Here is a 16,521-nt window from a genome sequence, read left to right on the forward strand (position 1 = left end):
CAGAAGTTTTAAAGAAACACATGCGTTAAATCGAGAGAAATTCATATTGGTAAACCACAAACTTTCAGCGTTTAAGGACGTCTCGAATCACGAAAAAAGTAGCTGTAATTACACAAAAGGAGAGGACAAAGGGCCCTGATTATTTAATGTTTCTGTTGACTTCCCACATGTGCATCTTAACGGGAAGAAAATGCAGTTTTGTGGTCGAAAGAAACTCTATTACGCTGCCGTGTTACGGGCTGAGTGAGTAAGTGAGAAAACTGTTTGTGGCGTGATCTTGAAATCAATCTGATCCCAGGACGGAGCGGCGCTACGGGGCCATCTGTTTCACTCACACACCATTGTAGTTCTGCCCACGGTTCAACTCCATCTTGTTCAGACGGCAGACAAACCAAATGAATCGGGTGAATAATTCAGCCGAGAAACAAGCGCCAATGCATATGCATGCAACACCTGAACCCTGGCATGTTGGGTAGCTGTAACTGCTCTCGTTATCGCTGCAGCGGAACAGCAGCCTCCTGTTTGTTTTTATTTCAATTTACCACCTGAATGCATGCAAACGAGTTTGGGGACTTTTTTTTTTGTGTGTGAACGCGGGCGGCTACGGCAGAGGATGGCTTCGTTTTCACCAACACTTCCACTAATCAATTTCCTGTTGAAAACCTGAAGACGTTCTGTTTCTTTTTTCAAAAAAATTAGCATAAGCACATTTCCACCCTCTGTAGATGGAGATGTGCATCTTGTGCTTTTGTGAAGATGTTGTCAGAAGTGTATCAGTTTTCTTTTCCTGGCTTTTCCTTTCTGAAGAAAGCAGGAATGGCTCTGGGAGGTCGCTGATCCGGAGAGCCGACCCGACCCTGCCGTAGCTGCTGCGGTGCAGCCAGTATTCGAGTTTAAAAAGAAATCCAGGGGGATGGTGGATTTTATCATATGGGGACAGATAATTTGTGCTGATTACAAATAATATAATATATTACAAATAATAGCAGTGACCAAAACACCTGCAGAAATACTGCAGGAATGACATAGCAGCAGTTAAATGCAGCCTTCTGTAAGCTTTAAATATCCACTGGGCTTACATCAAACACATCAAAACACAACAATAAAAACAGTTTTCTGAACTTATCAATATGACTCTGTCCTTCACAGGATAAGTAAACTGGATCACTGCAAAAACTCACAATCTTAACAAGAATATTTGTCTTATTTCTAGTTAAAATGTCTCATTTTAGTAAAAAGAATCTCATTACACTTAAAACAAGACTCATCACTGGAAAAAACAACAATTTTCACCTGTTTCAAGTAGATTTTCACTTAAAATAAGCAGAAAAATCTGCCAGTGGAACAAGATTTTTTTGCTTGTAATAAGAAGATAAATCTTGTCCCACTGGCAGATTTTCCTACTTATTTCAAGTGAAAATTTACTTGAAACAGGTGAAAATTGTCAAATAAGTTATTTTTCTGGTGTTATTTTTCTGGTGATGTTTCTAAATGTTGAAATAGCAGTAAAACCACATTCATTGATGAAATGACATAAGGGATGGAAAGGAGGGATGGCAGTTTTACAGGGGGGATGATTTGGACCGTTTTGATATCAGGGGAGATGTCATCCCCCCTCATCCCCCCTCATCCCCCTCAACTCCAGTACTGGTCTTAGCTACAACTGCTATTATAGATTCCCAACATCAACGAGGGCCGAAGGGGGCGCAGGACTAAGGCGGGCCGGGCTTTTAAACCTACGAATGCTGCCGTCATCATCACCCGCATCCCGCTGGTAGAAACTCACGTACGCCACAGTGGAAAGTAAGTCATCCAAGTGATAAAGATGGGGGAGCTGAAATGCAGGCGGTCGCTGTGCCGGTGGAGCAGACGACAGATAGCCATCGCTTCATTCAGGACCCCTGAGCTCATACTCCATTTTAAGGGCCGGCTGCCGACACAGTCCAGAGTCTCCGTTTATACAAGCGAGGACGCAGAGCGTGTGTGACTGAGCCCTGTTCCAATATGGATTAGAGTTGCTTTTCAGGTCTTAACATGTATTTATTTACCTCTGCTCAACCACGAGTTCAACCCATAAGTCCCAATAAGAGCGTCAACATTTGAGAAGATAACACGAGTAAGTCACAAAACTGGCTATTTGGATTATGAATAGTACAAAAGGGTACTGTGTACCTTCTAGGAATGTGTATACAGTGTTTGTATAGACTGTTTTTTAATTAATTTATCAGTATCAGCACTTTTTTAATGCAACAAATTGCAGATTTTTGCACACAGCTGCCAACTTTCTCTCTGTGTTCTATTGAATGTGTTATGTGTTTGTTATGTGTGTGTTTGGGTGTGAGCTGCCAAATCAAACTGCCCTTCAAGGGATTAATAAAGTTGTTTTGAATTTGAATTTGAATTTAAAATGATCACAAGTAAGAAAACTGAATTCAGAGTCTTTTGAAGTTGTGTTTTTAGGCTTCGCCTCAAAAGCAGACTCATAATGTTCAATTTCCACTTGACTAAAATGACCTCTGGACCTGGACGTTACACCCTGACGTCTGTACGCCTGTACGTCTGTTCCCAGCTCCGTCCGTCTGCACTGGAAGAGCCGAGTCATTTACAGACATCGATCCCAGCAGGGACGTCGAGGCTTTGCATCTGATTCACTCATCACCTTTTATTTAATCTGATCAGACACTCCAGGGGGAGATTTCAGCCTCACATTTTGACAAGTGACCAAATCGGAAAATGCATATCAGTGTAATAAGTTGCCATGGTAACAATAAACCTAATGATAAATATTTCCATGGAAACCCCGAAGGTCTTGAGCTGTCAGCGATGAAAGATAAAACATTTCTTCCTAGAAGATGCAGCCACATGTGTCATTATCTCTGTCGTCTTTTTTCAAAAGTCCCCGTGTGAATCTCAACGTTGATTCATTTTTCTACCATTATCATCTGAAAATATTAGATCATAATTAATACTGCCCTATGGACTGCAACCGCCAAAATTATGGCGGGAAAAAGGCCGAAAAGGCGAGAAATAAAAAATAAAAGATTTCCAAAAGTGGCCAAAAGTTTCTGGATCTCAAACCCAAATTGACGGCTGGTTCCTGGAGGTCAGACCTCCCGGTCTGGACCTAGAAATCTAAATTAAACTGGCGTTCTGCAGAAAAGAGAAGCGTTGTGTGTTGATAGGGAACAATAAGGTCCTGATATTAGATAGACCTGCGCTGAAAAGGCTCCACAATCAACTGTCCAGTAGGATTTTTTAATTTTCTATTTAAAAAACCATCAATAACTTCTGCATTTACTTCATTAGTAGAGCAGCTGCAGAGCCCTCTCTCTCTGTCACTGGAAACCCCCCAAATTAGACTAAATTTAAAATAAACGGCATCAGAATAAATCCAGATTTCTCTTTTTTACTTGTCTGAAAATACAATAAAAGTGTTTCAGATTTTTTTTTCGCCACCCCACAAACCTTGAACCTACAGTAGCATAAAAGTGCTGAATCTGTGCGTTGGCAAATGTAAACAAGTACACCAGGTAATAAAAATGCAACATTAAGCATATCAAGTAATATCCAATGTCCAAGAGTGAGTTGTAAACCTGACGGGGAGTGGTTTCCAGCAGGTCGGTGTGTGGCGGCACAATATATAATATCTATTTTGAGCTTAGGTAAAGTTCAAATTCCTGAAACGTGTATCTCGACGACAAAGAAATAAAGAAATAAATAAAATAGCTGCGTATCAAATGGGAGCAATGACATGCAGTGACCGGGCTAGCGCTGGTACATGCTCCCAGTGAAACATTACACCAAGGACACGGCGCTGCAGGTGAACATGTGACCCCTCGTCCTTCTCTGCATGAGGCTTTTACGGACCACAGGAAAAATGGGATTTCTCAGCGTCTGAGCTCGTGATAGCTGGTCCAGCTGGAACCGGCTAAGAAATGGCTGCATCCTTGTTACGGGCCAGTTATGCATCTCCTTTGTGAAAATATGAATTTTAGTGTATACATAATAAACGATAGTGAAGTTTAAGGGATGTACAGGACTGTCTCAGAAAATTAGAATATTGTGATAAGGTCCTTTATTTTCTGTAATGCAAAAATGTCATACATTCTGGATTCATTACAAATCAACTGAAATATTGCAAGCCTTTTATTATTTTAATATTGCTGATCATGGCTTACAGCTTAAGAAAACTCAAATATCCTATCTCAAAAAATTAGAATATTCTGGGAATCTTAATCTTAAACTGTAAGCCATAATCAGCAATATTAAAATAACAAAAGGCTTGCAATATTTAAGTTGATTTGTATTGAATCCAGAATGTAGGACATTTTTGCATTACAGAAAAAAAGGACCTTATCCCAGTATTCTAATTTTCTGAGACAGTCCTGTATTTCCATGGCAACTGAGCAAATCAATCTGCTAATAAGGGGCAAAAGGCTTCGCTGAAAGAGGGAGCAATAAGTAGGTATTTTTTCCCATTTTGCTGTCATCTTTCCAACTTAATTGCATTATAAAGTTGTACAGTAAATGTGAGTAGCACATGATGGATTCGTAATGTCAAAAGTCTTCTGCAGCGATACGACTGCTCGGCAGATACACAAGAATCACTGCATTAGACTTGAGTTTTTGGAGATCTTCTACACTCCTCACACCGGGATAAGGACGTGCTTTCCAAAGCCTGTGAAATGCATTTATGTTTTCCATACGGGGATCCGTTTAAATGCATCATGTGGCCTGTTAGACGGGCTTTGATATGCGCTCAGGACCCGCCGCCCGCGTAAACAAGTCGGCCGCCACCTTAACAGCCTTAAAAAAGAAACAGCTTGGCTGCTAAGAAGCCTCAACCTTCTTTGGATCTCTCCGCACTCGCATGACCCCGGCCGGAGCTTACACTTCAAACACTCAGTACAGTAGGAGGGGGGGGACCGAGACATATGGAGAGGATGAAAAAGAGCAACCAGATTGAAGCGGCTAAATAGCTGATGATACGTTTCCACTTTCAGCTGCATTTATGAAGCCTCTTTTGGCAAGCGTGCTGGAGGTATTTTCTCCTCCGTGCCTCGGTGAGGACACATTTAGAGACGCTGCCTCTTGAAATTGAGAGCTCACACGAATTTCTAGGGAACCATCAATAAAATTCAGCTGACGCTTCAAAAAAGATAAAAACTCGTAACGCTTTCAAGATTCCAACCGTCCAAAAACAAGAGCATGCAGTCACAGCAATCAATCAGCAAATCAACAGCTGCACATCGTGGCCCAGATGTTCCCAATATCTGAGAGCGAGTCCCGGCGTCTGCAGACGACGACGGGGCAGAGGAATTAAAACGTTAAATAAAAGACGTGCGTCGAACAAAACAGTGAAATGCACTGAGAGGAAACTTGTAAAGTGCCCCAGCGCAGATCAAGGGGATATCAGCAGCAGCGATCATGCAACAGGAACTTACACAAAGTAACACGGACTGTTGCTGGCACAATGTTATAGATTACAATCCAGGAAGCAGAGCCAAGAGAGGGGAAAGTGACCTAGTTCTTGTCTCAGGTGGAGTTATCCCTGCTGGGCTTGATACCTGCCTGTGGTGAAGCCCCTGTTACACTAGGCCTGTGTTGAAAAAAATCGATTTCCCAATTCTAAATCGATTCTCATATTAATTCCTAAAAATCAATTCATATGTCTAAAGATCGATTTTTTTTTTATTTATTTTTTTTTTTTTTTATGTATTTTTTTCATCATTACATTACAACCTTTGGTTATTTTTTTGTTTATCCCCAAAAAAGGAATGTTTTGTTGGACATGAGAATAACTGGTGCCATGTTTTTGCCTTTAAATATGTTTAAAGGTATGAAAACATTAAAGTGTTAGGTTATAATTGCATAAATTGTCTATATTTCATTACTTTATATACTGTCTTGGGGTTACATTTGCAAAAAATGCTAAAAACCAAATGCTCAGAAATTAAAAACCGAAATAGACCGAAAATGGAACAAATAAAAACGGAATGTGGGAAAAAATAAAACCGATTTCATCCGTCTCTGTTTCCTCCTGGATCTGTTTGGTAATTCTGACCCACGATGTTTCTGAAAGCAGTTCTATCAGCATTCTGGGAGCTGATTGGTCCTTACAGCATCATTAGCTGCCAATACTTGCTGTTGAATCTCAATATAATACTAGTAGTAATATTTTGCATAACTACAGTCATATAATTCATGCAACAGCTCAAAAAACAGTTTTATTAACACTAACCCAAATCAATATCGGAATAGAATCAAATCTTGATAATCGATTCTGAATCTTAAGAATCGGAATCGAATCGATTCTTGACATTTGAATCGATCCCCAGCCCTATGTTGCACTAGGGAACAATGTACAACACGCTCCCGCAACGCAAAAGCAGTTTCACCCTCTTAAATATTCACTCAATGAACACAGGAAGCATATCAATAATTTATGCTTTTTGTGATTAGCTGGTTCCTTCTGTTATTGATCAACCTACAGCCATCAATCTGTGTGACAGCTGGACGGAACGTTGATGGAACCATTAATCAAAACAGCACGGTCCAAGGTTCATCACGGCATGCGACTGAAAGTTAAATTAACCATAAATATCCGTCAGAACAGAACCCAGCCGGACTATGCTGGCTCGCATCCTGGAAAATCCTGCTCGCCCCAAATGCCAGTTTAAGACTGCAGACTCCATTTATTTATTTGTTATCTTCAACTCTAGCTAATTCTGAAACCACAAGGAAGAAACACAATCCTACAAACAGGCTGGACTCCCCAAAACAAGATGATATCTCAGTTTTTCTGCCGTTTGCACAAGCAGCAACATGTAAAGATATGCAGCTGGGATGCATGAAGCCACACACAACTGAAGCTAAAGAGAAACTGACTACAGCTGAGAAGACTCTGTAATTGTTATCATTAAAGTCAAATCAAACGCATCCAGATCTCAAATTGGAAAATCTAACCGGTGTTTAACTTTTTGCCACATTTTGACTTTTGTCTTTCTTCCCAAATTGTGACAACAAGAGCTTTCTTTTGACATTTTTCCCAAAGAATTTGCAAATTTTTACGAAGGGAATATTCTGCATGTGAAAGTAACTTTTAAAATGATGGGAATGTTTCAGCTTTGTTTGGTTACATAATCAATCAAAAGCACGGCTGAGCAACTGGAACAATTAGCTATTGACTAAGTTTACATGCAGTCAAAATTGGGGTTATTGCTAATATTCCGGTTACTGAAACATTGAGAATATTCCGTTTACATGGTAATTAATCATTCAGGATATCTGGATCAAACCAGCGACGCGTGGAGAACGTGATGACGCAATTCCCGTCATTTCTGCTTCTTCTTCCTGTATCCAAATTCAAAACAAATGCTGCTTCGCGCAACTTTTCTCTCACCTTCTTGTAAATCTTCTATCCCGGTACTTTCTACCGTCTACAAATGCAGAAATGTTCATATCCTTCATTACATTTATGAAGTGATTAGTCTCCTCCTGGTCTTGGTTTCTCCGTGTTTAGAAGAACTTCCTGGACTCAAAAGACCAGGATTCCTTGTGAACAGAGCATGTGCAGAAAACAAATTCCTGTTCCGTTTGATGGGGATATTCCGTTTGGTGTTTACATGACCCAATATTCAGGTTTTAAAAGGAGGAACCCAGGGCTCATATTGGGGTTTTTAAAAACCCCAATATTCAGGTTATTCAAAGGGGTTATTGGCGTTTACATGGCCGTGCAAATTTGGGTTATTGCCAATATTCGGGTTTTAAAAGGGTTATTGATGCATGGAAACGCAGTCACTGATAACTTATAATCAGGAGTGAGGGGGCTTTCATTATCCTCTAGTTGTATACAGTATTTACCTGGTTAATAGTTCATCTACATATCACAGTTCTGTGTGCAGCACTGGAACTGTAAATGCTGCCAGCCTTCGCCACCATGTGCCATTTGGAAGTAAATTGCCCGAGTCCAGCGTGTGATAAGTTCCAACACCTGCTGCTGCAACTGGAGGCCACTTTTATCAGACGGCGTTGAACTCCATTGCCAGCGTTCTGCGTGAGCAGAGATAACAAATGGTTGGATTGAGGGACCTCGGCTCGTTGGTTTTGTGCATCTTACAACCAAAACAGTCCAAATAAGGCGACGCTCTTCTGATATTTAGGTGGCTGCTTTCTGAAGGAAGGCATAAAGTCTACCAAACGGTTCGCAGACACATCTGTGAATCTCATAGAAAATAAATTATAATCCGAATGAAATGAAAATATACGTTCAGTGTTGGCCACATTTTTAACAGGCTACAATGCATGCGATTAATACAAATGAAGGTATAATCAGAATCATGACTGGAGCTGATGCTGGGAATACACCAGTCACTCTTTCGCTGCTCACAATCAGGGCTGGGCGATATATCGAAATTTTTATATATATCGATATATTTTCAAACGTGATATGGTATGAGACAATATCGTTTTATATCGATAGCTTATTTTGCGACAAATTGACTGTACATCAACGCTGACCCCTGAAACCTGACAGTGTTGACAGGTTAGTTTTCCTGGCACAAAATCTGTAAAATGTACAGTAGTTGACTTGTTGTAATTATTTGAGATTTGCTCAAAAAGATGCAATATCTGTTTACATGTTTTATTTGAGATTTGCACAAATGTTTTGTTATTTGCACAACTGTCAACCTGAGTGGAAAAGTCTGCCTGTTACTGTCTACATTGTATTAATTGCACAGTGTATTTTAATTGTTATGCAGGAAAGGGATATTTTTTTTATTTTAATCAAGAAGCATTTTTATGGAAAAAATATCGATATATATCGAGTATCGCCATTTAGCTAAAAAATATCGAGATATGACTTTTGGTCCATATCGCCCAGCCCTAAGCTCTGGCAGTGTTGACCACATCTTTAACAGGCTACGATGCAAGCGTTTAATACAAATGAAGGAATAATCAGAATCATGACTGGAGCTGATGCTGGGAATACACCAGTCACTCTTTCACTGCTCACAATGCAAATCAGGAAGAAGAAACTGTTCCCCAATGATTCGGCAAAGGTCACAAACAGCAGCCTCAGCGGAGCTGTAGCATGAGTGTTTGTTGGCAATAATCAGGCAAGATACCCCAGAAACTACACAGCTCAGCTCTGTATTATAACATCCACAGAAACTACAGCAGCTTTGAGCCAGAGTGAGTCTTAACTTGTTACCAACTGCGCTGTAAACGGGATCAGAGAAAGATGATGTAATGTTGAATCAGCCGGGTCCTTGTTTCTCCTGGGGAGACGCTGAACGTGGAGCACGACCTTTACGTAACAAGCGCTTCTGAAACCCGGGCCCATCTGGACCCTTAATGGCTGATTATGAAAAATCTGATCACATCTGCCCAGACGCATTCCACAGCTGCATGCAGCTTCCCAAAACAGCTAACAGCCACATTACCCACAATGCCGCTTTCTTAAAAAGGAAAAAAAAAAAAAAGAAAAAGCACAGCTGGTACAGAAATAGCCCATTCCTGTCGAGCGCTTAGGCACTTAAAAAAAAAACAATAAAACTTCACTGGAAACATGTTTAACGCCTTGAATTTCAATCAGAATTGTGGTTTAATTGTGATTAACTTCACAGATCAAAAGTTTGGACCACCTGACAGCGCTCGTCTGCTGCGTTACAGCCGGTGTGAGTGTGTTAGCATGGCATGTTTGTGCTAACCGCTCCTGCATGCCTCTGTGAAATGGAGAGAGCTGCGAGGGGTTCAGGAGAGGTGAGGAGGTGACTGACCGTCTAAAGAGGAAAGGGCAGCAGCACCAGTGCAGATCTGTACACGTGGCCTGCCAGCTCGCACGCACGCACGCACGCACGCACGCACGCACGCACGCACGCACGCACGCACGCACGCACGCACGCACGCACGCACGCACGCACGCACGCACGCACGCACGCACGCACGCACGCACGCACGCACGCACGCACGCCTTTACTATCACAGCAAAAACAGTAAAAATGCTTCAAATTCTAGGATTAAAAGTTTGTAATACACATAAAGCAGCGGACTGTTGAGTTAATTATTATCTGCGTGGCAGATGACAGAAGGAAAACAGATGAGCGTGTGCCAGCTGCAGGGATTATCATATTGTTGTGATCCTCGTGTCACAATGAACACGGAGCGTTGCATGTTTGTCTATTTACTTATCCGTTACGTAACGAGAACTTTCAGCCGAGCGGCGGGACTCAGCCAAACTGGACTTGAATGAAAATGTTCAAAACTTGTGCAGAGAAGGCTTCGTAACATGCAGCGTTAGTTAGACCACAAGTCTATGTAACTGTTGAGTTCCTGCACTGATTTGCACAGTTTATAATCTGACATTACCTATAACAACAACTCTAGCGGGTTATCAGGTAATAGGCAACATCTTTTGGTTGTAATGACCCTTAAATCTGACATTTTTCTGTGTCTTCATTGAGAAATTAACATTAGAATTATAAACAATGTTGTAAAATAAAAATTGCACTTCTTGTAAACTTGAATAAAAGCAACTGAAACCTGATATCAATAAATATTCAAGCCAAAACTCCAAATAACTAGAAGTTACCTTTTTAAATGAAGTCCCTAGCTAATAAAAGTGTATTTAAATCGATCTGCAGTGAACATGGTGGTGAATATAAACTTGTATGTACAGTATATGACTGTGTTTCTGTCACAAAGAAGTTCAATTCTCCTGGATTTTTGGTCAATTTCGTTCCTTGTTCATCACAATGATAATCACTAACACAGTGAGTAGGAAATCAAAAGTTGGATCCTTGCATGGCGTCAGCAGCGTTAATCAGAGAAATGCGACATGGAACCGGCACACTTTGCTGATGCAACCAGGCCCGTGGCCAGGAAGTGAGACGCAACAGCAGAGCCGTGGCGTTCAGGACTAAAACCTGCTCCGATTCTGCAGGAAAGGCCTGGGACTGGACCGTGAGGGAGAGACTGCTGACACGTATTATTGCCCTGCGTTAGTCAAACACCTTCTTGTGTTGCACTGAGCTGCTCAAGAACCCACGCAAGATAAAATAAATAAATCTCTTTCCTCCAGCGTGACACCGCAGAGCTCCCTGGGTTATCAGGAGCTACGCCCGAGGTGAAGAGAGGCACGTCCACCACGCAGCGCTCTCTCCCGGGACTCACGGCCCTCGTGTTTCACACAAACACCCTGCATCGATACGGAAATGCATACTACGTAATTCACCAATAAATTACTTCTTATTTCCCTTCGGCACAACTGTGAAATTAGAGAATGAGTGAGATGAGAGAAAAAGTGAGACGGGTTTCCAAAGGCCACACCTTTGGAAAATGATTTGTGACGGGTGGATTTTTGACACATTTTGAATAAATGAGTTACAATTTCATAATCGTTCAAGAAGATAAAAAAGAAAAAAGCTCCTCCAGGCCATAATATCCACGGCCCTGCAACACGGCGGGTCGATCAACTCATCGTGTCACCAGGTTAACCTCGTTTTTCACTAATCCAACACCTGTCCTTATAGCCATCCCCCTCACAATGACTAAATAAAGGAAGGAATAACCCCTGCAGTTCCTCCACGACATTCCTCCAAGCTCACGCGACCCGGATAAAATGAAGGAATGTGTGTTTGAGTCCGACTGTGTGTCTTTTGGAGGTGATAAACAGCAGATGCCCCCCCCCCCCCCCCCCCCACCCCCCCAGGGGTGCTCAAACATCTCTCACACAAGAATGTCGCAGGAAAAATTACAAAACCTGAGCACCTTTCTGTTTTTTCTTTTCTTTTTTCTTTTGTTGTTTAGACACCAGCGGCAGAATCGTTCAGCGAGAGTTGTGTACTTGCGGTTTCCAAACCAGCAGTGCAACACAACACCCAAAAGTGTTTCAAAAAAACAAAACAAGGTACTCTACTGAGGATATCAAGTGACATCACAACCAGCGGTGAGTCACGGCGTGTACGGTGAAACATTTATCACAGCACAAACCCTGCAGCACAGCAACCAACTTCTCTTTCTCTGCCATTAAAGATGCAGGAAATGTGCCCTGGGAGCTCGTACACGGCAATCAAGTGCACCAACGAAAACGAAAGTCAACAAAGAGGCCTACCTGGAGTAGCTGACGGGGAAGTTTGGCAGAGCCGGGGCGGACGGGAGGCCGTCGGCGCCGCCCTGCAGCCCGGAGGATTCTCCAAAGCGCTTCCCTCCCATCCAGCGCTCCCCGACCGGGGGCAGGTTTGAGTACATGCCAAAAGGCTTCTGGTCTGGCAGGCCCAGCGCGGTGGGCGTGTTGGCTCTGTAGTGGTAGCTGGGTCCCGAACCAACGCATAGAGGGGAGGACATGGCCCCGGGGCCGGGGCCCGGGCCGGGGAAGCCCTGGAGACACGGCGCCTGGCAGTAACCGCCGCCGTCCGGCTTCTCCTGCTTCACCACGCCGGGAGTGCAGATCTGGATGAAGTCGGGGTCCTTCTCCTCCTTGATGATGACGCTGGAGAGCATGGACTGGTGCTGGAGCTGCTGGTGCTGCTGGTGCTGGTGCTGGTGCACCAGGTGGTGGTGCGGCAGCAGCTGCTGCTGCTGCTGCTGCTGCTGGTGCTGCTGCTGCCCCGTGCCGTTCACCGCCGTGCAGTTGTCTCCGTTTCCCAGAGCGCTGGTCTCCTTGGCGAAGGCTCCAACGCAGACCCCGGAGCTGCTCTGCTGCAGCAGGCTATCCAAGTGCTCCACCTCCGTAATCAACTCATCATCGCTGATTTCCTTCAGCGGGTTCGTGAGGTCCAGGTCTCGCAAAAACTCTGCGTCGTCAATCAGGCGGCTGCTGTTATCCTCCAGGTCGATCGGGACGGCGCCCGGTTGTCCACTGTAAGTTCCCATGTCTTTGTACAGGGAGAAAAGCCCCTCCTGCTTGATGCTCTGAGGGAAAAAGTTGGGCAGAGCGAACATGGTGGGGTCGGAGGGGTTGGCGACCGAGCAGGACGTTTGGTCGAGAATGGAAATACTCTGGTTCAACAGCGACAGGTCGTCCCCCATGGTGAGCATGTCAATGTCCTGCTGCTGCTTCTGCATGCGGATCATCTTCCCCTCCTTCAGGTCCTCACACTGCTGCTGCTCAAAGAGGCCCCCGAGCTCCGCCGGGTCTTTGGTTCCGCCGCCGGCGTTGGGGGCCACGGAGCTCTGGGACAGAGAGCCGGGGCTGGGCAGGTGCATGGCTGATGTGAGCGCTAAAGCCGGCGCTTCGCCCGCGTCTCTGCACGCTTCAGGTCCGAGCTCCCCGCATTTCAGGCTGGCTTCTTGATTACCGTTGAGCTTCAGTCCACTCGGATCCATCTCCTCATCCTGAGAGCCGCAAGGACGGAGAGAGGGAGGGAGAATGAAAGGAAGCACGGCATTAAAATATCAAATCAAAGATGGCAAAACAACAAATAGAAAAGCTCACTGAAACATAAATCACGTACACAAACAGATGTCAAAATTAGCATTACGATGTGTCACATGCACTTCAAAAGTAAAGCACATTGCTTGCATTTTCCTGAGGCTGATCAAACTCGCGTCGCCCTCCCACCATATCTGCTATGCCCTTTCATCGTGTCATCACACTAAAACAGCTTGGTAGAGGCACAAATGAGACACGGTTTAAGCACAAAATGGGACCGGAGCGTTACATAAAAGAAATGACTGATAAGCCGGTGTCATTTCATCTGAACCGTGGCCTCCGCTCAGCCGAATTATCAAGGCATGCCCAGGCATAACTGGAGCTGCCAGTTGCCCCGCTGACAGTCTCCTCGTACAGTAACCGTGTGTGCAAACGGCATGCAACTGTGGAAAGAGATTATCCCAATCTGAGGCCCCTGGGCATTCGCTGCAAGCCCCACCAGCCGGCTCCCACTTGCCACAAGAAAAATGATCACGTCAAAATGAAGACATAAGACAGTAAATACTGCAAATTGTTGTAAAACAAGCAGCCCATAATCCAACACAAAACGAAACCCTGTAATAACGCATTTTCCAGCAGTTTGAGGGGGCTGGTTGGACCCCATGCAGTTTAAGTGCTGCTGTGCATGAACAGCCTTTTGCAGCACAGTTCATACAGCTGCACTGTTAGTTAGTTAGTTAGTTAGTTAATATTTATTACAGTCAATCACAAACAAGATAACACAGGTTTTTCCCTGGTCAACATTGTGATTATTTTGACCGAAAACGTCTGGGCTTGAAGCATAAAGCTTATCTTGCCCACCTTTTAACAGAATAGAATATATAAAAAAGACTGTGATGTGCAGGAATGATCCTCTGGATTTATATATAAATACTAGATGAAGGCAATAATCGCAATTCCTGATGGGAAATAAGAGTCAGCTGCAGAGTTGTCAGCTGCAGGATGTGACCTCGCTGTTATTACATGTTTATTACGCTGTTTTTGTTTTGTTTTTTGTTTTTTTAGATGAAGGCAGCTCTCACGGGAATGTTTTAGGCTTGAAAAAGTTTGAGGTTTCCTGACTTCCCGCACTGTACTTTTCCACCGAGCAGGGCGAGCGGCCGCACCAGTGCCCCCTGTCGGCGAGACGGAGAACTGCAGCTCTGTGGGCTCTCACGCCTAAAGAGAGACGCAGATCAACCGCGGAGAAGTTTCTGTTCTTGTTTTGGTTTGTTTGGTTTCTTTGTTTGTTTTTATTTCTTTTCTGATTGCTAAAAACTTAAAATAACCGAGGTTGGGGGTTTGTTTCCCTGCGTTTTCCCCCCTGAGCGCGTCAGGCGGAGCGCAGCTGTCAGAGCGCTCCTCACGCAGCTCCAGCTCCGCGTCCGTCGGCCTACTTACTTCACTGCTCCACTTTCTTTCCCTTTTCTTTTCTTTTCTTTCCCGCAATGTTTCTGCAGTAGTGTAAAAATAAAAATAAAATAAAATAAAACCAACACCAGACTAGTCCGTACCTGTGGTGGGGGGTTTGGGGGAGATGCCCTCCGACGGGTTAGGTCATCTCCCTTCAGTCCGAGTGGAGGAGAAAAAATAAAACACTAGAATAAACGACGGGGCGTGAAGTCCTCACGGAGATCCCGCCGGGGGCGGCGGTGCAGCGGCGGAGCGAAGCTCCATGCACGGCGGGGGAAACAAGCTCCGAGCCGGGCTGGCCCTCAGCACACCGACCGACCCACGACGTCCCGAGTCCCGGCGTGTGCGCGTCCGTCCGCGGGGCCGGCAGCAACTTTTCGTGCGCGTCCCCGACAAGAAGGAGGAGGAGGAGGAGGAGGTGGTGGTGGAGGAGGTGGAGAAGGAGGGGGAGAAAAGTGATCGGTGGGTCAGATCGGTCTCCGGCTTTAATCCGCCGTGCGTCCTCGGGTCGCGGGTGCAATGCTCGTCCCCTCGCACCAGTGCACGGTAAAGTTGTGTAATGAAGCCGCGGCGCTCGCAGCTGGAAAGTCCGACGGGGCGAGCGGTTAGTGAAGGGCTCACGATCCAGCCAAGAGACACGCGCGCATCCGCTCTGACCTGTCAAAATAAAGGTTTGAAGTTAGAATGTACAGTTCAAATAAGCTTAATAAACGATACAGACTCATGAAAACGAGGACAAACAGACTCAAACACAGCTTTTATCCAACAGCAATAACCACCCTTGACAAAAACAGAAGCTAATATGCAATAGCAATAACAAAAATGATTGTATGCTTATGAAGGTTCTTGTGGGGTCCGTGTGTTGATGTGGAAGGGTGAATGTGTCTAGAGATATATAGATTTATTTTATTTGTTTATATTTTAAATTACATTTTATTCAGTTATTTAATTTTTTATATATGATGCGCTGACTGGAGAGCACTTTTAATTTCGTTGTACATAAGTTATAATGACAATAAAGAACTATCTATTCTATTTACTGTTTGGCCTTTAAGGAAAAAACTTCCACAACAAATATCAGAAGTTTTGAAATGACTCTTGGCTTAAAATAACATCGAAAGATTAACTATTGTTAGCTAAAATGGCTCACTTGTGCTTTTATTGTGAAATAGAGAGAAGTGCATGTCCTTCTCGTCTCTGTTCGTCCGCAGCAACTTCACTCCGACTGACACTTCACGGTGAACGCCCCTTCGCTCCGAAACTGCTGCTGCTCGGGAATCTGTCAAAGTGCTTCACCTCTCACCTCCAAACGCAAGATCGTGGATACATTAATACTCGGTTGTCCAACCACTCAGCCATTCCTCATGTTTGCTGCTGCAAAGCCCCTGGCAACACTTCCACGCATTACGTGCCGCGTGAATACGCTTTTCACGACTTCTTCTCATGACATATTGGCATCTTCACTCGCATATTTCGAAGTGCTCGTCTTACTTCACAGGAATGCCTGCTGCCTGCAGCTACAGATAAAGTCTGTGATTTCGAGCCGAAACAGAAAAACAGAAAGCCATTCTTGTCAGACAGCTGGCGACAAGTTCGAGCCCTCCCCTTTATGCAACCGTGAGGAGGATGATCTGTAGCAGAGATGACCTCAGCACTTTCACTGCCATCGATCAATCTCCTTATGTTAAACACAG

The 16,521-nt window shown here is 44.2% G+C and overlaps 1 protein-coding gene across 2 annotated transcripts in view; it reads right to left on the reverse strand.

Moving 5' to 3' along the window:
• Positions 1–15,415, reverse strand: part of LOC133459486 (glucocorticoid receptor-like) — a 99,193-nt gene extending 83,778 nt beyond the window's left edge. For both annotated transcript variants that reach the window (XM_061739462.1, XM_061739461.1), the window contains exons 1-2: positions 14,929–15,415; positions 12,116–13,338 (exon numbers count right to left, since the gene is read on the reverse strand). In XM_061739462.1, coding sequence (XP_061595446.1) covers positions 12,116–13,329 — 1,214 coding nt within the window. In that variant the 5' untranslated portion in view covers positions 13,330–13,338; positions 14,929–15,415. The remainder of the gene's footprint in view (positions 1–12,115; positions 13,339–14,928) is intronic.
• Positions 15,416–16,521: the final 1,106 nt, after the last annotated feature.

The sequence above is a fragment of the Cololabis saira genome, chromosome 14 (genome assembly GCF_033807715.1).
Source record: "Cololabis saira isolate AMF1-May2022 chromosome 14, fColSai1.1, whole genome shotgun sequence".
In the NCBI taxonomy this organism is placed as follows: domain Eukaryota; kingdom Metazoa; phylum Chordata; class Actinopteri; order Beloniformes; family Belonidae; genus Cololabis; species Cololabis saira.